This window comes from Rana temporaria, chromosome 6 (assembly GCF_905171775.1).
Source record: "Rana temporaria chromosome 6, aRanTem1.1, whole genome shotgun sequence".
Classification (NCBI taxonomy): domain Eukaryota; kingdom Metazoa; phylum Chordata; class Amphibia; order Anura; family Ranidae; genus Rana; species Rana temporaria.
In genome coordinates, this window is record NC_053494.1 from 29,868,023 (window position 1) to 29,890,865 (window position 22,843).

The window sequence follows — 22,843 nt, forward strand, 5'->3', positions numbered from 1 at the left end:
GGCATAAGTGTTGGTGCAGACATTTGTGAACAACTCTTCAAGGAGGACCCCTAAGGCCCCATACACACGACCGGTTCATCCGATGAGAATGGACCGCTGAAGTGGCCTGATGGTCTGATGTGTGTACACACCATCAGTTCAAAAACCGATCGGGTCAGAACGCGGTGACGTAAAACACACGACGTGCTGAAAAAAGTTCAATGCTTCCAAGCATGCGTCGACTTGATTCTGAGCATGCGCGGGTTTCGAACCGATGCTTTTGTGTACTAAACATCGGTTTGGGCCGATCGGTCAGCGGTCCATCGGTTCGATTTTAAAGCAAGTTTTAACATTTTGGTCCGAAGGACAAAAGACCGATGGGTGGTACACACTGTCGGTTTGGACCGATGAAACGGAACCTCGGTCCATTCTCATCGGTTTTGACCGGTCGTGTGTACGCGGCCTTAGACAAATGTGGTGAGGTAACGGCAGGTCCAAATTCAAACCAGCGCCCCCTACGGGGGGTATTGCTACATGTAAACTACTTCTTTTTTCTATATAGTATATACCAGCTCTCTCCACCAATACATTTTTATATGTTTTGTGTTTGCAGTGTTATATATTTATTAAAAATGTTGTTAAAGAAAATCCAACCGTAGATTTTAGCTGCTGTTGACCTATGTCGGTGAGGTACATCAGTTGACTACTTGCATTCCCATCCCTATAATTTTACTTATTTCTTTGATACATTTAAAGCTCACTGTTAAAATAAATTTCCACTTTTAAAGCAAATTTGTTGTAGAAAGATACCTTTCTGGAACCAGGGAAGGTAATGGGGACAGGATACGCTTGTGATAGTCCCGGGTGTTCCATCTGGCCAGCAGGCATACATGTCAAAAGTACGGTTGCAGTGCAGCCCTATGAAACAAAAGACAGAGAAGCAAGTTCGGGGAGAGGGGGCCATTAGACCGCAATTAAAATGAAGGATGATCATTACAAGGAAGAAAACCTTTTCCTATTATTACTAGATCTCTCTCGTGTAGGTAAAGGGGTGAACCGGGGTTTTTTTCTTACACAGGGGCGGACTGACAACTCATGGGGCCCCCCGGGCAATAGAAGATTATGGGGCCCCTGGGCTTACAGATGGCCACCATGCCAGGAGGCAGTGCAGAGGCGGGCCAGCTAAAATCTCGGGACTTTCACATCAGAAGCATGTTGGCTTCAGACATATCAGGGACAGATGTAAAAAAAACACAGGGCCAGATCCACAGAGCAAGTACGCCGGCGTATCTACTGATACGCTGGCGTACTTTCAAATTTCCCGCGTCGTATCTTTGGTTTGAATCCTCAAACCAAGATACAACGGCATCTGGGTTAGATCCGACAGGCGTACGTCTTCGCACGCCTTTGGATCTAAGATGCAATCAATTCTTCGGCGTCCGCTGGGTGGCGTTCACGTAGTTTTCCGCGTCGAGTATGCAAATTAACTATTTCCGACGATCCACGAACGAACGAGCGTCCGTCGCATTCTTTTACGTCATCTCTAGACGGCTTTTTTCGGCGTATAGTTAAACCTGCTATTTGGTGGCGTATAGTTAAACCTGCTATGTTAAGTATGGCCGTCGTTCCCGCGTTTAATTTGAATTTTTTTTTTTCGTTTGCGTAAGTCGTCCGTGAATCAGGATGGACGTAATTTAAGTCCACGTCAAAACAATGACATCCCTGCAACGTCATTTAGCGCAATGCACGGCTGGAAATTTAGGGACGGCGCATGCGCAGTTCGTTCGGCGCGGGAACGCGCTTCATTTAAATGAAACACGCCCCCTACCCGCCCAATTTGAATTCCGCGCCCTTACGCCGCGAGAGATACACTACGCCGTCGTAACTTACGGCGCAAATTCATTCAGGATTCAAACCAAAAAAAGTAAGTTACGGCGGCGTAGCGTATCTCAGATACGCTGCGCTGGGGCAGATCTTTGTGGATCTGCCCCAAAGTCTTTAATTTCATTTGTAAAAAAAAAGATACAAAGTCATAACCACTATCTATCTATAAATATATATATATTTTTTTAAAGAAACACTGGTTAAAAGTATTGATATTTGCAGCAGGCATGGCAGAGCTTCCCCAGCGATCTGGAACCTGCTCATTACATATACAGCTGAGTTTACACCAATCTCCATCACAAGAAAACAACAACTGTAATTATCTTCCAAGGGGGCACCACTACTGGCTGAGATGTGAATGCCGCATATTCTTTCTATAACCATATACTGTATGTCATCGTAAACACAGAGCACAGTCCTGTAATACTGTTATTTCCATGTGACTCATATAACGGCCAAACGTCACTAAGCTCCTGTGGACTGGCAGATTAAAGTGACACTTTATAAACCAATAAATGTACCACTGAAAAGAAAGCAGTTAATACTTACAGTACCTGCCAACAACACGGGAAAGGTTAAAACGATCCCTTGCAGTGAGACTTTGGGGCTTGTTCACACTAGATGCCATGTGGGAACGCGCTGCAAAAAAATTGCTACCTTTTGCAGACACACGGGTGCCATTAATTCTTGTTGGTATCCCCATGCAATGGGGTACTATTCCTTCCACTGGCATCAGAGATGCTAATTCTCACACTGACACCAATTATGGGGCACAATTCCTCCCACCAGTGTTGCCAACCTACTAGATTGAAATTTACTGGCACGACACCCAAAATTTACTGGCGCAGCCACGTTTTTACTGGCATTTCACCAAAGTTACTAAATTAAATTTTTAGGTGCAAATTTCAGTATTTAGGCTACAAACAAGTATGCTAGGCAAATAGCAATGTGATTTAAGGTAGATATTAAGATAAAAAAACATATTTTTGTTATTTTCGATATAATAAGGGCAAATTATTTAGTCACATCACCCCCTGCCTCCATCCCCCTCTGCCACCAACACCCCCTGCCTTCATCCCCTCTGCGGTGCCACACTATCTCCCTGCCTCCAAACTCCCCCTGCCTCCAATCTCCCCCTGCCTCCATTCCCCTCTGTAGTGCCACCAACAACCCCTGTCTCCATCCCCCACCCTCTGTGCTGCCACCATCCCCCTCTGCGGTGCCATCAACATCCCCTGCCTCCGATCACCCCCTGCCACTAACACCCCCTGCTTCTATCCCCCTCTGCGGTGCCACCGCAGCCACCATCACCCCCTGCCTCCAATCACCCCCTGCCTCCAATCTCCATGTGCAGATCCAAGCCGAACCGATCTCGGCTATTTTTACTGCCACATTCCTGTAACCACGGACATTGACGAACGGGGGGGAAAATGCCCGTTTATTACGAACTGTCCGTAATACTACGGACGGTTGGCAACCCTACCTCCCACAGACACCAATTATGTAATTTTATTACTTCCACTGACCACCTAGCCTATGGCAGTGTTTACTCCCACTAAAGCCAGGGCATTTTCTATCCCACTGGTCACAGTCTGGCTCCCCTAAAATTTAAAGGGCAGTAAACTGGTCCTTTGTTTCAAAAGTTTGGAGACCCCTGGTATAGAAAATCGGATGGCCCTAGGAAAAGTAGTAGCCCCCTATCTTTTGACATTGATAGGGATTGCAATAAACACAGAGAAGCTGCTTCGTTTTGACCAGTTGTGCTCTCCATGATCTGCTGACCAATTGTGATCTCCCAGATTTACTGAAGATTCTTTATAATTAAAGATGGACACGGGGGTGGACTGACAACTCATGGGGCCCCCAGGCAATAGGAGATTATGGGGCCCCCAGGCAATAGGAAATTATGGGGCCCCCAGGCAATAGGAGATTATGGGGCCCCCAGGCAATAGATTATGGGGCCACACAGTATACATATACACAGAATATACACACACACACTGAAAAGATACTGGAGAGGCGAGGCAGCTATAATCTTGGGACCAAAAGGATGTCGGTAAGGGACATTTCAGGGACAGATGTAAAAAAAAAAACACAAATTCTTACATACTGTCCCTGGTTTTACTGAGGCTGGCAACCCTGATGGGGCCCCCTAGTGGCATGGGGCCCTCGGGCAGTGCCCGAGTGACCAAATGGTCAGTCCGCCCCTGGATGGACATCCACTGTACCTAAAGCCTCGTACACACATCCGAGGAACTCGACAGGCGAAACACATCGCTTTGCTCGTCGAGTTCCTTGTGAAGCCGCTGAGGATCTCGGCGAGCCAAATTTTCCCATTCCTGTCGAGGAAAAAGAAGACATGCTTTCTTTTTGGCCCGACGAGATCCTCGACGGTTTCCTCGTCGAAAAGTGTACACACGACCGGTTTCCTCGGCAAAAAAAAAAAAACCCAGCAAGCTTCTTGCTGGTTTTTGCCGAGAAACTCGTGTGTACGAGGCCTTAGGCTCCTGCTCTTCTTGTGAACCCTCCTATATATACCAATAACACTCTGTATGCATAGTATACACATAAACTTGCCTTTGAGTAAAATTCACTTGTTGACAGCTAACAGAAACTGGATTTTAAGCCTATTAAATAAAACCCAATAATGATAAAAATCCGTCAGGTCAATGCTATGTCAAACCATTTCTGTGTGCTTAATTGTGCAGTCACAGAAAAAAATAAACCACCAAGCTCCCAGTCTATGACAAAAGACGTGTAAAAGAGTGGTGCCAGCTAACCTAGAGGGCGCGGTGTGCTTGTCATCCATTGGTAGCAATCTTCTTTATATCGCATCCACTCTTCAACGGTTTTCTCCAGAACCTTCCCAGCAACACTCTGTACAGGACAAATAAAAAAGTCACAAGTCAGAGCATTGTCATTTCTCACATATTGGCAATACAGTATTGACCCTGTTGCATGCGACCGGAAAAATAGATTTCTGGGTAACGTGATCCTGACTTGCCCCGCCCCTCCCGGGTATAGCTGTTAACCCCTTGGCGCCAAGCGTATGCGGCCTTGGCTTTAGTGGGTTATAGCAGGATGATGCCTGCAGCTACAGGCATCATCTCAGTACTGTTTTTTAGAACGGGCTTTCTAGGGCTAACAACCGATACGGCTAAAAGCCGCTCGGCTGTTATACCGGAGAAGCGGGAAGGGACATCCCACCTCCCACCGCTTTTACCGGGCCTCCCGTCCCACCAGGAGACCCGATCCGCAATGCACCACTTCCGGTGCCTCGAGACAGACTTCATTCCAGTCTCCTGTATGTAAACACGAAAGCAACGTCACAACGTCACTTCTGGTTTACTCGGCTGCCAATGGCGCCGGTTTAAAAAAAAACAGTATTCAGAATCTCCATTTTTTTGGCAATCTGAATATTTTGAAGTGCAAAGGAGGGACTTGGGGTCTTTTAGACCTCCGATCCCTCCATAAAGAGTACCTGTCACCACCTATTACTGTCACAAGGGATGTTACATTCCTTGTGACAGTAAAAAAAGTGATCAAAAAATTGTGTAAATAAATAAGGAAAACATTTTTTTTTAAAGCGCCCCTGTCCCCGCAAGGTCGCGTAGCGGGGAGAGGTCCCAGAAGATTGCCCGGCTATGCAGGACAGCACAGGAAGACATGCACTTGCAGCTTCACAGCCAGATGCCCACAGTAGTATTGCCAGCGCCGTGGACAGGCGGGGGAGAAAATGGAGGGTTCAGGTGGCCATGTTGCTGGATTGTGGGGCAGGTGAGTGTCTTTTTGCACACACTCGTGGAATGGCGACAAACTACGGTACCTAAAAATCTCCATAGGCGATGCGTAAAAAAGAATTAATGGTTACCAGGTTAGAGTTACAGAGGAGGTCTAGGGCTAAAATTATTTCTCTCGCTCTGACGATCGTGGCGATACCTCACATGTGTGATTTTAACACCGTTTACATATGCGGGCGCGACTTGGGCGCATAGAATACATTAAGGTGAAAAACTCTGAGGGCTTACAACCCCTTTAATGCTATATTGGTACACATGGGAGCTGGAATTTAGAGAAAAAAAAAGGTGAACTTTTATCCTTTAACCATTTCCCGCCCAAGGACGTCATATGACGTCCTGGAATTTCAGTAAGGATATCTTAATGGATGGGTGCAGTTACAGGCATTATTCAGATATCACTATTTTCAGCCGGCGATTCTGTGCACCATAAGAATGATCATAGCCGCAGTTCCGATGCTTGATCATTCTTATATGTGATGGGACGGGACGTCCCCCCCTCCCGCTGCCATCTGGTGCTTCTCCGGTACCGTATGACAAGCATAGCGATTTCTGATGACCAGATGGTCACCATTCATCTCTATGACCGTCGGAGGCCTGGGCGCGAAGCTATTGCGGCTGTCAGCATGAGATCGATGAATTTTTTTTCCCAGGCCCCCTGCTTTTCAGCAGGGAGGAGAGATGTGGGGTCTTATTGACCCCGCATCTCTCCATAAAGAGGACTGGTCACAATATATTCTTATTACAAGGGATGTTTACATTCCTTGTAATAGGAATAAAAGTGATCAAATAAATTAAAATGTAAAAAAAGTGCAAAAATAAAAAAAATTAAGATAAAAAAATAAAAAATAAAAATGTATTTAAAACGCTCCTGTCTCCGGTATCTCGCACTCAGAAGCGAACACATACCCAAGTCCCGCCCACATATGTAAACGCTGTTCAAACCACACATGTGAGGTATCGCCGCGTGCGTTGGAGCACGAGCAACAACCTGTAGAAAAAATGTAAGCGTTGTCAATGGAGATTTTTAAGTACTGAAGTATGGCGCCATTCCATGAGTGTGCGCAATTTTAAAGCGTGACATGTTAGGTATCTATTTACTCGGCGTAACATCATCTTTCACATTATACAAAAAAATTGGGCTAACTTTACTGTTTTGTTATTTTTTAATTCATGAAACTGTTTTTTTTTTTTAAAGGCATTTGAAAAATTATTGCGCAAATACTGTGCGAGATAAAAAGTTGCAATGACCGCCATTTTATTTCCTAGGGTATCTGCTAAGTAAATATATATAATGTTTGGGGGTTCTACGTAATTTTCTAGCAAAACAATGATGATTTTTGCATGCAGGAGAGAAGTGCCAGAATAGGCCCGGTATGGAAAAATGATATAAACAAGGTTTCGAAAAAATAAGCAACACAGATAATTAAAATGACTTATGTCATGTTGATCCCATTTATATGCACAAGTAAATCCCTACATCCCTTTCAATAATGCACATTACAGAAGAAGTCACTGTTACGTTGAAGGTTAATAAATATAATTATCTAACACTTCCTATGATGGAGAAATTGTTTCCTACACTACAGGACCCCGTGAATATTTATAATTATTCAGTGATTATGATGAGTAATTGGACATAATTAAAAACATTGGCTCGAATGTAGATCACCCTAATTACACAATGCTGTGCTGGTAAGGGGCAAAAGTACTTCCTATCGGGGCCCCGAAGGTTGCAAATGGCACTAATTGGGTGTATTACCTTGCCCTCATTCTATATAACCAATTATACTCTGATTACTGTTCATTTGACATCAATGTACTAAGAATAGGACTTTGAACATTGATAAATCTTTGAAGGGATTGTGGCACCAAAAAGCAGCGTTTCCGAAAATTTCTTCAGCCATGGCACCCTTTAAAAATATGCAAAATCTCAAGACACTCCAGGTGACTTATAACTTGATTTTTTCAGGATGGACAACCAACCAGTGAATAAAGATCAGCAATTACTCTTCGAGGACTCTAGCACACCAAAGCCATTCGTTTCTAACACTAATTGGTTTCTAAGCAGAGCTACATCAGTGGCTAGATTCACAAAGAGTTACGCTGGCATATCAGTAGATACGCCGTCGTAACTCGGAATCTAAGCCGTCGTATGTTTAAGTGTATGCTCAAACTGAGATGCACTTAAACCTATCTGCGTCGTCGTATCTTAGGGTGCAATATTTCCGCTGGCCGCTAGGTGGCGCTTCCGTTGAGTTCCGCGTAGAATATGCAAATGAATTGATACGCCGATTCACGAACGTACGCTTGCCCGTCGCAGAATAGATACGCCGTTTCCGTAAGAGGTACGCCGGCGTAAAGATAAAGCTGCCCCCTAGGTGGCCTAGCCAATGTTAAGTATGGCCGTCGTTCCCGTGTCAAAATGTGAAAATTTTACGTTGTATGCGTAAGTCGTCCGTGAATGGGGCTGGACGTAATTTACGTTCACGTCGAAACCAATACGTCCTTGTGGCGTACTTTGGAGCAATGCACACTGGGATATGTACACGGACTGTGCATGCGCCGTTCGTAAAAAATGTCAATCACGTTGGGTCACCAATCATTTACATAAAACACGCCCCCCTCATCCTCATTTGAATTAGGCGCGCTTACGCCGGCACCATTTACGATACACCGCCGTAACTTAGGAGGCAAGTGCTTTGTGAATACAGCACTTGCCTCTCTGACCTAAGGCGGCGTAGCGTAAATACTATACGCTACGCCGCCTGAAAGTTACGCTGCCCTACCTGAATCCAGCTATATAAGTCCAGTATAACAAACATGTTATACTTTGATAAACTGAATAAGCTAACTAAGCTAACTAATGACTCATGACCTTCCTAATTGATACAGCTGCTGGCACTGATCACAATCTCATAGGTGCATAAATATATAAAAACAAATAAAATTCCGTGCTATATTAAGATTACCAATGTGATATGACACATATAAAATGCATAAATATCTTAGTGCAAACCATGCATGCTATTAAACATATCAAACATATATTATATAAAATGTCCATTGTGCTGGCAAATTAAACAATAACAGATGAAAAGTGCCACACTATATTGAAGTAACCAGTGTGATATGAAACATATAAAAAAGTGCTTAAATGACTTGGTGCAAAAGGGATCAGTCACGTGTCTTCCTCAGGGGGATTGTCACAAACCCCCTGAGAAAGACACGTGACTGTTCCCTGTGTCAAACACGCTTAGGGGAGAAATATATCACTCTGTGTGTAATAATAAACAACTAAATTAACTTTTTGATGATATTTAAATTTTATGAGATGCACCTGTGTATATATATATTCTGGGGTCCCACGGCGACTCTCGCAGCTCCTCCTCGCAAGAGTTAACCCCCTCTGGGAAGCTCTCTACCTTGCGGGCGCGCTCCCGTGTGATACACTCTGCAGATATTGCCGGCAAGTGTATGACTCGGCCTCCGGAAGCCAATGGCTGCGCTGCTATCAATCTAACCAATGAAGAGCCAACAAGCCGCTTGGAAAGCGATGTGGGAATGAGCCCACGGAAGTTAGGGGGTTAAGGTAAGTAAAACAGGGGCCCGGGGGGAGGAGTGCAAGGTGTTTTTTCACCTTGACGCACAAAGGTTTACAACCCCTTTAACCAATAGAAAACATATATCTTTCTCTGCTGGCATGTGTAAATCATTCATGTAAATACAGATAGGGATAGATAGATAGATAGATAGATAGATAGATAAATAGATAGATAGATAGATAGATAGATAGATAGATGCCCTAATCTATCCTCATACTTATTTTGTATATACTGCTATAAATACATTGGGCTAGATTCAGGTAGGGGGACATAAGTTTGTGCGGGCGTAGCGTATTCTATTTACACTACGCCTCCGCAACATAGACGGGCATGTGCAGTATTCACAAAGCACTTGCTTCGTAAGTTGCGGCGGCGTAGTGTAAATCTGTCGGCGTAAGCGCGCCAAATTCAAATTGTCAAGAGGTGGGCATGTTTTATGTAAATAAAACATGACCCCACGTAAATGACGTTTCTCACGAACGGCGCATGCGCCGGCCGTGAACGTATCACAGTGCGCATGCTCCTAATCACGTCGCAAATAGTCAATGCTTTCGACGTGAGCGTAATTTACGCAAAGCCCTACGACTTACGCAAACGACATAAACATTTTAGAATTTGACGCGGGAACGACGTCCATACTTAACATTGGCTATGCCTCATATAGCAGGAGTAACATTGCGCCGGAGAAAGCCTTACGCAAACGACGTAAAAAAATCCGCCGGGCGCACGTACGTTTCTGAATCGGCGTATCCAGCTCATTTGAATATTCTACGCTGAAATCGACGGCAGCGCCACCTAGCGGCCAGCGTAAATATGCACCCTAAGATGCAACGGCGTAAGAGACTTACGCCAGTCGGATCTTAGCCTAATTTCGGCGTATCTTGCTTTCTGAATACAGAAAGAAGATACGCCGGCGCAGATTTGAATTTACGCGGCGTATCAATAGATACGCCGGCGTAAATTCTTTCTGAATCTAGCCCATTCTTCTTAACAACCAAATTCTTCTACATGCTTGGCATGTATTTTTCAATCCATCTAGAAAATATGTTTGAAGCTTGTGTGGAATGGAATTGATGAAACAAAAACACGACAAGATAGCGCTGTCCACTTCATCTAAGCAGCCAGATTTGTGTTTTAATCAATACTACATGTCAAGTATTCTGCCAGTGCACATGAGTCCCATTTTCCGTGAGCCTGCCTGCTGAAATGTTTTTCTGGAGAAGACTTGTAGCAGCATGTGAAGCACACAGCAAATTATTGCACATGGATGGAAATGATTTTAGAATGCTTATAGCCTAATAAAATAACGCAGTGAACAATGATGGGTTTTATGCCAAAGCCACCAATCACATTCGTGGAAGGACTCATTCCCACCAGACTGCATTTTCCTGTGTTTTAAGGGAAACTCAATTAAAGTTAAAAAGCAGTAATAATGTATGGGAGTTATTTAGTAATGGGGGAACTGGTGCATGCAGTATTTTTGGTCTGATGATCTGCAATATCTTCTTCAGATTAATTCTATAGGGCCCTTGGAAGCTCATCTAAAATGCACATATAATAACTGCCTGAGCAAGTATCTTAAAGAAGAATTCCAGGTATGAATATTTTTACATTATTCTGCTTGAACCAATTTAACTATGCATTTACTATACCCAGGGCCACCATCGGGAACCCCTTACACAGCTTCAGGCATGGGCCCCCTGCAGCAGAGAACCAGCGGGGGGGGGGGGGTGCCGCGAATTGAGAAGTGAGGGGGTGCCGCGAATTGAGAAGCGAGGGGTACCGCCACGAATTGAGAAGCGGGAGGTGCCGCCGTGTTGAGAAGTGGGGGGTCCCGCGAGTTGAGAAGCGGGGGGGTGCCGCGAGTTGAGAAGCGGGGGGGTGCCGCGAGTTGAGAAGCGGGGGGGTGCCGCGAGTTGAGAAGCGGGGGGTACCGCCGCGAATCGAGAAGGGGGGGTATCGCGGGTTGAGAAGCGGGGGGGCTGCTGCCGTGAATTGAGGTGGGGGGGCTTGGGGTTCTGGCCGGGCCCCTGGGGACCATCTGGCCCCTTACAGGTGTACTGTCTGTACCCCCCTGATGGCGGCCCTGACTATACCTAAATAGGACGCAATATACCTTGCGAAACGCGTAGAGGCTGCTGACATCTACAGGACCACGCGCTGATCGCAAGATTTTGCATACACGGCTGGAGAAGCTTGGTGCCGGCATACGGGCACAATAAAATGTGAGTGTAATACCTGCTTTTAATTTAAAAAAAATAATAAATGTTTTACATACTACACTATGAGGGGCGCTCTGTGAGCTTTTGTAGAAAAAGAGACCACACTAGTATACCCAAGGCATCTGGCAGTTGTTGGAAACGCATAAGAGGAGTGGTTATCCCGGGAATGAACCAAAGGCATTTATTAAATGAGATCTGGTGAGTGGCCATTTTTTACAGTGATTGGACTACCACGGAAGTGGTGAAATCACGTTGTGTTTTAATATCTCACAGGAGAAGTATTGATCGTTTTATGAGCACTTGGCTATTATAATGGGACTTTAAAGGGAAGAGGATCAACTTAGAAATCCTCTACTTAATTGTTATATTTGTATATATTTTTTTCACATATACATTTTATTTTATTTTTTGTGGTTATTGTAAAAGTTGTTTGTTTCTATGGTAAGGATTCCCTAAATCTGATATAGGGGAATGCACGTTTTCTAAGAGCACTATTCAATACGTGTATGGCACAGATATGTATGTGTTTTTTGCATTTTTTCTGAAAAGAATACTTGTATATAAGCACTATGGGCCAGATTCATAAAGAATCGCGAGGGGTGTAACTTATCGTCTTTACGTTACACCGCCGCAAGTTTTTAGCGCAAGTGCCTGATTCACCAAGCACTTGCGTGTAAACTTACGGCAGTGTAACGTAAAGCTGTCCAGCGCAAGCCCGCCTAATTCAAATGGGGCGTGTACCATTTAAATTAGGCGCGCTCCCGCGCCGAGCGTTCTGCGCATGCTCCGTGCGAAAATTTCCCGACGTGCATTGCGCGAAATGACATCGCCCAACGTAATGTTTTGAATGGCGACGTGCGTAACGTACTTTCGTATTCCCGGACGTCATAAGGAAAAAAAAAAAAATTTGAAATTCGACACGGGAACGACGGCCATGCTTTAACATGGCTCGTCTAAAGTTAAGCCATGAAAAAGCAGGCCTAACTTTGCGATGGGAAAAACCAACTAGCGACGATGTAACGAACGCGCGTACCTTCGTGGATCGCCGTAAAAGCTAATTTGCATACCCGACGCTGGAAAACGACGCAAACTCCACCCAGCGGCGGCCGAAGTATTGCATCCTAAGATCCGAAGGCGTACGAAGCCGTACGCCTGTCGGATCTTAGCCAAAAGCCAATGTATCTTTGTTTGTGAATGACAAATAAAGATACGACGCGGCAAATTTGAAAATACGCCTGAGTATCAGCAGATACTCCGGCGTACTTCTTCTCTGAGTCTGGCCCTATGTACACATTTATATATAGACATATACTCGGCGGATTGTCAATAGAGGTGATATGTACTGGGGCTAACAAATAGTGCCCAGAAGTAGGTGGATATAGATTAACCACCAGGGTAGCGCAATCCCTATACTACACTCTATGTACACTCTATGTACACTCTATGTACATCGCAATCTGCATTCTATGTATGATGTTAGTATGTGTCCTATTGTAATAAATGGTAATGTATTCATAATCTTTAATCCATACACCAATCTGTTGCAGTGTTGCCAACCATCAGTATTTTTTCTGGCAGTCAGTAAAAAAATTGGCACTTTTCTTCTGCCAGTAAATACCAGTAAGAGGAAAAGGTTGCCAGTAAAAATATGGCTGCAACACACGGCTCAGAACTGCGGATGCATAGTTCTGGTCCGGAGGCGGTCAAGACTGTCCAAGTGCCTCCTACAGTGTGTTCAGTCAGTGCCGGCAGGGGACGGGACTGGTGGAGGTGGTGCCTGAGAGTGTTGTGTGATGTCATGGTGCAAGGGAGCCAAGTGGAGTGGCCGGTGCCTCGTGTGCATGTCTGAGGGATGGGAGCAAGGCAAGCCAGGAGCAGGACTGTCTATGCTGTTTGGAGTGGAGGGACCACCCGGTGCGGAGAGAGACTGTCACTGTGACTCCAGAGGGGACGTGTTGTGTTAGGTATCTTTGCTGCTGCACACTGATGTCAGTGTCACTGTGAGTCAATTTCATGTTTGTGTGCTGCCCGTTCTAATTTCTTGCCCTCCTGAGCCCTGTCCCTGAGCTACCTACTTACTATATCGAAAAAAGAATAAGAAATATGTTTTTAGACTTAATATTGTTTTTAGACTTAATATCTACCTTAAATCACATGTCTAATTACATATGGGGCCAGATTCTGGTAGAATCCGCGGCGGCGTAGCGTAAGCCATTTACACTACGCCGCCGCAAATTACTGGAGCAAGTGCCGTATTCTCCAAGCACTTGCTCCGTAATTTGCGGCGGCGTAGTGTAAATGGCCCGGCGTAAGGCCGCGTAATTCAAAGGGGGCGGCTAGTATTTAAATTAAGCGCGCCCACGCGCCGATCGAACTGCGCATGTGCCGGGCATAAAAATAGCCCAGTGTGCATGCTCCAGCTCACGACGGAAAACGTCAATGACGCCGACGTGAGCGTCATTGACGTAAACTCCTATTCGCGAACGACTTAGGAAAACAACGTAAACGACGGAAAAAGATGACGCTGATCCGACGCCATACTTAACATGGCATACGACGGACCTTCGTAAACTTGCCCCTCATATAGCAGGGGCAAGTTTTCGCCTTACGGAAACGTCGTAATTTCACTGCGTCGTCCGCGCGTACGTTCGGGAATCTCGCGTAAATAGCTAATTTGCATAGACGACGGGGAAGACGAGGCGACACCTAGCGGTGGGAAAAAAAATTGCATTCAAGATCTGACAGCGTAAGAGCCTTATGCCTGTCAGATCTAATGGATATCTATGCGTAACTGATTCTAATGCCGCGTACACACCATCACTTTATGTGATGGAAAAAAATTACATTTTCTGTGAAGTAAAAAACAACGTTTTTGAAACTTCAATTTTCAAAAACGACGTTGCCTACACACCATCGTTTTTCTCACAATGTTTTAGCAAAGTGAGGTTACGTTCACCACTTTTTTCCATTGAAGCTCGCTTCATAACTAGCTCCTGGGCATGCGCGGGTTTAAAAACGTTGTTTTAAACGTCGTTTTTTGCCACACACTGTCAATTTCTGTGAAACAAAAAACAACGTTTTGAAAAACGACACATAAAATTGAAGCATGCTTCAATTTTTTTTTGTCGTTTTTCACAAGACATAAAACGACGTTTTCCCCCACACACGGTCATTTAAATTGACGTTTTTAAAAATGTCGTTTTTTTTCATCACATAAAGTGATGGTGTGTACGCGGCATAAGAATCAGTCGCATAGATACGACGGCCCAGATTAGGACTTACGACGGCGCAAATGGCGTTGCGCCGTCGTAAGCTCTTTGAGAATCTGGGCCATTGTACTTATCTGTAGCCTAAATACTAAAATGTGTACTTAAAACTTTAATTTTGTAACTTTTGTAAATGGCAGTAAAAACTTGGCTGTGCCAGTAAATTTTGGACGTTGTGTCAGTAAATTTCAATCTGGTAGGCTGGCAACACTAATCTGTTGTGTTATTTCAAAGAATTTTGCATTGGCTAAACGTTAACTCAAATTAATTAATCGTTCAGGCGTTCCGATATAAAATAACAAGGTCTTTGAACCTGCAGACTGGAGAAATGGGAGCCGTTCACGTACGCAAGACAAAGCCTGCCATCGTAAGTAATTTGAACTCAGCTGGCAAATTAGTAGAAGTGTTTTGTTGACAATGGTTAAAAAACAAAGCAAAAATAAAAATGAGAGTGTGCATCATGGAGCTGTTAAGATTTTTTTTTTATAATTGAATGGTTTGTATGAGAATGTGGATGGCAGGGTATTCAGCTGTAGCTATAGAAAACATAAAGAAATGACAGATTCTGGAGCAGATCGCTGATTAAAAGAGCATCTACAAGGAATAACTCTAAATGTCAACCTCCCCTTGGTCTAATAATTGGAACCATTATTGTGAAGAGCCCCAGAGACATCAGTTTAGTGAGTCTGTGGCCCCGGTTATGGGTGTACTTACCTGCGAGTGACAGAGGGTGCACAGGCTGAGCAGGGAGAGCAGAGGCGAGGAACGCATCCAGCTGAAGGGGCAAAACAAAAACAGGATTAGCCATCAACACCCAGCAACACGCTCACAATGTTACTATCACAGCATGTCTTCTGAGAATCAGAGCATTTAAAAGGAGCATGTCCCAATGAAAATATGCCATACCTGACTTGTCTTTAAAAATGCATTCTCTACTGTTATCCACAATCTTTTTTTGCTTTACTGTTTAGTGAAGTTTGGGTGAGAGGCACTTAAAGCGGAGTTCCGGCCACAATTTCACTTTTTAAATATAAATTCCCCTGTAATACACAAGCTTAATGTATTCTAGTAAAGTTAATCTGTAAACGAAGGTCCGTTTTGTTAGGTTGTTACAGCATTTAGACACTTTATAAAATAGAAATTGACTGGGGCCATCTTAAGTGTGGGCATCATGAAGCCAGACTGTATGACTTCCTGGATTTCAGCCTTGCAGATCTTGCACATGCTCAGTGCTGCACAAGCAGTGTAATAGGTTTCAGATCAGGTTTCAGCACCTGTACTGTCCAAGTCACATGATTCTTCGAGACTGGGGAGTGCACAGACTGCTGGAAAGTTACACCCACTACATTCCCAGGAGTCTGTGCGGTGTAGGTTAGGAAGCTTAAGCACCTAGGTGCAGGAAGAGGGAAGAGTAAATATTCTGCCTAGCAACAACACTTTGAAGGCATCTAAAAAATTATTATTTTTTTCTTAACCTCCCTGGCGGTATGATTCTTTCAGAAAAAACATGCTAAAAGCGGTACCATTATTTGCAAGGAAATTTGGCGTTTTATATTGTAGGTCTGTAATTTTTAGAAATAACTCACTTAAATCTGACCAAACAAGATTCTAATAGGCATCCCGTGTATTACATTTTTTTAAAAACAAAATTATAAATTATAATATAATAAATAATTATAAATAATTATAACAAATAATAATATAATTATAATAAAAATTATTCAATAATGTAATCAAATCAAAATCACTGAAATTTGCTCAGTTGCAGAATTGTCGCTGTCATTACTTTTATTTTTTTATGACGAATTTCCCCACAAATCGCTATCGCACAATTCTGCAAGTGATTATAATTTATTATCGCTGTTTTTTAGCTGATCTAAAACTATTTTTGACATAAAGGGACACTTTTGGTTGCTATGGACAATCTACAGTTTGCAGGGAGAAAAAAAGGTTTTTATTATATAAAATGACATGCAGGACACTGGGCAGACCACTAGGGACAGGGGGGGTGTGTTTTTTTTACATACAGTACTGTAATCTATAAGATTACAGTATACTGTGTGTATAGTGTTTGTTTACGTTTTTGAATTTGGCGCCGTTCTCCGTCCCCGTGCGTCGTAACGTCGCAGGGAACGGAGATCGGCGTCACACGGAGGCACTATGTGAATCGAGCGAGGTCCCGCTCGCTCACACAGCGCGGTGGCATCGCTGGATCCAGGGACAAGGTAAGTAAAAAGTGCCTGTGGATCTAGCGAGGCAAGCCCGTGACTGACTCGGGGTTACCGATAGTAGCAAGAAAATCTAACCCCGTGTCAGTCTCGGGAAGACCGCCAGGGAGGTTAAAGGACTAATGACATTTTTTTAAAACTACTGATGTAATGTTATATTTATGGGTGGAACGCCACTTTAATCTAAATCTGCTCCAAAACAGAGTCCATGGTGTCAAGTCTTTCATTAGGGGAATACTGTGATTCGATATCAGCTGGTTTTAGAATCAAGATGGCCTACTAGGTGTCAGAAACCATGAATCAGACCAAGACAGAAGTACAGTTAAATCACACTTGTTTAATAATAATAATAAAAAAAAAAAAAGGTAAACAGAGTAAGCGTAGTCAAAACATAGCCAGAGTTCAGTAACCGGATCGGGTAGTCGGCCAAGCCAATGTCCAAGAGTAGGGATGAGCCGAACACCCCCCCTGTTCGGTTCGCACCAGAACCTTGTCCTCTGGTTAATCTATCGTGTGTACGAGGCCTAAGACAAATTCTTTATTAAAATCGAGAGCTACTCACACAACTAAAAAACATGCACATATCTTCATAAAAACAATCCAGGTCAAGCAAGACGGCATCTGCCTTTACTTCCAGGTAAACTGATGACGTGATCAAGCCACTCTTCCCTATGCGTTTCGTCACAATAGGACTTCTACTGACAAATATATCACTGTTGTGTTTGCAGCTCTTTTACTGTCAGGGTTGAGTTCACCTGCTGATGGCACTGGGGTTCAGTTTGCAGATGGCTGCAGCTCTAGTGTCCACCTGCAGGTGTCTCCCAGAAGACAGCAGGTTCTGATCAGCCACACCTGGCTCCAGCTGCCAGGTGGACGTCACTATCCTGTCTGATTGCCTCCTTGCTGCCAGATTGTGCCTGATAACCTTCCCTTGTCCTGATCAATCCTGCACCCTTCTGCCTTGATCCATGCTCTTGTTCCAAGCTCTTGTTCCCAGTTGTGTCCCCAGTCGTGTTCCCTTCCTTGCATCCATGTTGCCTTTGTGTCTTATGTTGTAGATATTTAGATAGATTCAGTAAGAGTTAGGCCGGCTTATCAGTAGATAAGCCGACCTAACTCAGAATCTACGCCGACTTATGTTTAAGCGTATGCTCAAACAGAGATACGCTTAAACATATCTAAGATACGACGGCTTGCGCCGTCCTATCTTAGATTGCAATATTTTGGATGGCTGCTAGGTGGCGCTTCCATTGCGGTCGGTGTAGAATATGTAAATGAGTACATACGCCGATTCACGAACGTACGCCCGGCCGCCGCAATACATTTACGCCGTTTCCGTAAGCCATTATCAGGCCTAAAGTTAACAATGTTAAAGTATGGCCGCCGTTCCCGCTTCGAGATTCGAAATTTTTACGTTGTTTGCGTAAGTCGTCCGTGAATAGCGATTTAGGTTGTTTACGTCCACGTCAAAATCAATAGGCCAGTGCAGGGAAAGTAGCCGCAATGCACACTGGGAAATGTAGGCGCCCGGCGCATGCGCAGTAATAAAAAACATCGAAAACGTAAGGTCAAGCCTTATTAACATAAAACACGCCCCCCTTACACACATTTGAATTCGGCGCCCTTACGCCCGCCCGCTTTAGGCTACGCCGCCGTAAGTTAGCAGGCAAGTACATTGTGAATCATGTACTTGCCATGCTAACTTACGGTGGCGTAGCTTAAATTCCTTAAGCTACGCCGCCGCAAAGTTAGGCATAGGTACCTGAATCTACCTAAAAGTATATAGATGTAGTTAGGTTCATTCGTTTTTCTTGTTCTTGTTTGCTGGAGTGGTTAATGCTTTCACTGGTTGCTGTGTATGTTTATTGGTGTGTGTTCACTGTAAATAAATATCACTTTAATGATAAATACTTTGTTTGGTCTCAGTTCTTCTCAGAAGAAGCTCCATTCGGAACTCTTCAAATCTACCTTGGGAAACAGAATCAAAACAATCCATCCACATCAAACAGCCGCAGATACACTGGATGCCATAAACGCAGCCCTGCTACAGTCAGCCGATTTAGTAGCACCGAAACGCAAAGCCTGCATCCGAAAAAGAAAGTCCGGCTGGTTCAACAACCAGCTGTCGCTTCTGAAGCAAGAGCGCAGAAGGGCGGAAGCCACCTGGAAAAGAAGTCCTGCAGAGGATAACCTCATCATCTACAAGGCAATAACAACACGATATCATAAAGAAATCTTCAAAGCCAAGAAACATCATTTTTCTATGGCGATTAACAGCGCCCTAAACCGCCCCCGCGAACTCTTCAAGATGGTCACCCAGACCATGAACCCAGGATGTCTTGAAGTCCCCAACTCAGACACCCAAGAGTTCTGCAATGAACTATCGGATTTCTTCATCAACAAAATTGAAAGAATCCGGGAAAGCATCATGCAGAACAATACCCCCCTCAACCCCACCGTCAATCAACCACAAAACACCCACAGAAACGCTCTACAATCAACAAAGTTCACTCTGGAACCGATCTCCATCGATACCACAAAAAATATCATTGGTGCTTTGCGGAACAGCACATCGCCCAATGATATCATCCCCACCAAACTGCTGAAGGAATGTGCCGACATCCTGGCACCACCCATCACACAGCTTATAAACCAGTCATTTAAGGAAGGCACAGTGCCATCCCTGTTGAAAGAGGGCACAATCCAGCCCATCTTGAAAAAACCTAACCTGGATCCCAAGGACCCAACTCACCGCCGTCCCATAACAGGCCTAAATATTCTCTCCAAGATAATGGAGAAAGTAGTGGTACAACAGCTGCAACAGCATCTAGATACCCACAATCTACTGGATCCATTACAATCAGGCTTCCGTCCCGGACACGGGACAGAAACGGCCTTACTCAAAATATGGGACGATGCCCTCGAGGCCGCAGACGAAGGAGAATCTTGTCTCCTGGTTCTGCTGGACCTAAGCGCAGCCTTTGACACGGTAGACCACAAACTGTTACTGATGCGACTAGCCAAGGTAGCAGAAGTCGCAGAAGGTGATTTACCATGGTTTTCTTCCTTTCTTGAAAACCGATCACAAACAGTTAAATTGGGTTCTTTCACGTCGGAAAAGCGCACGGTGTCATGTGGAGTCCCCCAAGGATCCCCCCTGTCACCGGTGCTTTTCAACATCTATCTTCGCCCTCTCTTTGATATTATCAGTAGCCAAGAACTACTCTATCACTCTTATGCAGACGATACGCAACTGTATTTTCGCATCTGCAACAAAAAGGATCATCATCCCAGTTTAGAGAAATGTCTCTCTTTGATAGAAAACTGGATGACTAAGAGTTATCTTAAACTCAACAGTTCCAAAACAGAACTTCTTATGTTTCACGCCAGCCGAAAGAGTCAACTGGCAACAACCTGGACACCCCCGCCCATTCTGGGCCAAATCATCTCCCCTAGCTCCAAAGTCAAAAGTCTCGGGGTCATCTTCGACACCTTCATGACAATGGACGCACAAATAGGGTCAGTAGTCAGCGGAGCGCACCATCTGTTGCGCCTACTACGCAGACTTATTCCATTTATCCCCAAAGAAGACGTAGCAGTCGTGGTGGGAACAATCGTGAATTCCAGACTGGACTATGCTAATGCCCTTTACCTCGGACTCCCAAAGTACCAAATCTCCCGTCTGCAAGTCGTACAGAATACGGCCGCCAGACTGGTGACTGGGGAAAAAAAATGGGAATCAATCTCACCTTCGTTGAGAACCCTTCACTGGTTGCCAGTAAAAGACAGAATTGCATTTAAAGCACTCTGCCTGACACATAAGTGCATCCATGGGAAGGCTCCGCAATATCTTTGCGACAAGATAGAACCTCACAATTCGAATCGCGTTCTGCGATCCACCGACCAAAATCTGGTCAGGGTACCAAAAACCAAATACAAGTCCAAAGGAGAAAGAAGGTTTGCTTTTCAGGGTCCGAGACTATGGAACGCTTTACCAACCAGCATTCGGTTGGAGGAAAACCACCTGACTTTCAGAAGACGAATCAAAACTCTGCTCTTTTGATGTCATGAGACACGAACAACTAGCGCCCAGAAGCGATTCAGTTCGCATGCGCCGCGCTTTATAAGTTTTTCATTCATTCATTTTTCATTCATTCATTTTTCATTCATTCATTCATTCAGTTCCTCTGTGTAGCTACGTGTCTGGTCACCTTAAGGTGAAAAAAACATTACCTTTACAACCCCTTTAATCCATTATGGGAAATACTATACTACGCTTCTTGACCGGCATACTTGTTCTGGATTATTGACTCTGAATTTATAAAAAAGACAGTGGCCCAGATCCACAAAGAACTTACGGCGGCGTATCTATTGATACGCCGCGTAAGTTCTACGATGCGCCGGCGTATCTTTGTTTTGTATTCACAAAACAAGATACGCCTGAATGTGGGCTAGATCCGACTGACGTACGTCTTAGTACGCCGTCGGATCATAGGTGCATATTTACGCTGGCCGCTAGGTGGCGCCTCTGTTGATTTCCGCGTAGAGTATGCAAATTAGCTACATACGCCGATTCTCAGAACGTACGTCCGCCCGGCGCATTTTTTACGTCGTTTGCGTAAGGATTTTTCCGGCGTATAGTTACCCCTGCTCTATGAGGCGTATGCAATGTTAAGTATGGACGTCGTGCCAGCGTCAGGTTTTCCGTCGTTTGCGTAAAACGTTCGCGAATAGGGCTTTGCGTAAATTACGTTCACGTCGAAAGCATTGACTATTTGCGACGTGATTTCGAGCATGCACACTGGGATACCCCCACGGACGGCGCATGCGCCGTTAAAAAAAAACGTCATTTACGTGGGGTCAAGTTGAATTAACATAAAACACGCCAACTTAGTCATTTGAATTTCGCGCCCTTACGCCGACACATTTACACTACGCCGCCGTAACTTACGGCGCAAATTCTTTGTGGATAAGGAACCTCCGCTCTAAGTTACGGCGGCGTAGTGTATCTGAGATACGCTACGCCGGCCTATATATGCGGCGAGGTACGTGGATCTGGCCCAGTCAGTCACTATAACAACCAGGCTACTAGTATTTTCAGCCAACTGTCAGTATTGGCAGGTTTGACGGGTTTGGTTGGACTAGAAGGCGCCTGTAACTGCGTCTGTCTTGTAATGCACTGGCAGTAAGAATTCTGTTACATTTCACTGTGTAGCTGAACAGTTTCCTCAGTCACAGCTGTTGTATTATGTGGATGGAAGACACCACCAGGCACTTCAGACAATACGTGGGTAGAGTTTAAAAATAAAGAGCCGTGATTATACATTACTCACAAATTATTAATTAGCCAAATGATCAGAGTAACTGTAACCACTTCCATACCAGGCACTTTTACACCTTCCTGCCCAAGCCGCTGTACCCAAACTATTTTTGTGTATCATTTTGTTCCCACAAATAGAGATTTATTTTGGTGGTATTTGATCACCTCTGCAAATTTTATTTTTTGCGCAACAACTAAAAAAATCCAGAACATTTAAAAAAAAAAAAAGTTTTTGGGCCTGATTCACATAGAAATGCGTTACGCTGCGGCGGCGTAACGTATCCCATTTACGTTACACCGCCGCAAGTTTACAGCGTAAGTGCTTGATTCACAAAGCACTTACCTGTAAACTTACGGCGGCGTAGCGTAAATCCGCCCTGCGCAAGCCCGCCTAATTCAAATGGGGCGGGGACCATTTAAATTAGGTGCGTTCCCGCGCCGAACGTACTGCACATGCTCCATCCCTAAAATTTCCCGACGTGCATTGCGCTAAATGACGTCGCAAGGATGTCATTGGTTTCGACGTTAACGTAAATGGCGTC

The 22,843-nt window shown here is 44.5% G+C and overlaps 1 protein-coding gene across 1 annotated transcript in view; it reads right to left on the reverse strand.

Annotated features, from left to right (window-relative positions):
• The window catches only part of LOC120943328 (glucagon receptor-like), a 90,405-nt gene that overhangs the window by 41,144 nt on the left and 26,418 nt on the right, over positions 1 to 22,843 (reverse strand). The window contains exons 2-4 of the mRNA XM_040356563.1: positions 15,468 to 15,528; positions 4,644 to 4,740; positions 790 to 897 (exon numbers count right to left, since the gene is read on the reverse strand). Of these exons, the coding sequence (XP_040212497.1) occupies positions 790 to 897; positions 4,644 to 4,740; positions 15,468 to 15,528 (266 nt within the window). The remainder of the gene's footprint in view (positions 1 to 789; positions 898 to 4,643; positions 4,741 to 15,467; positions 15,529 to 22,843) is intronic.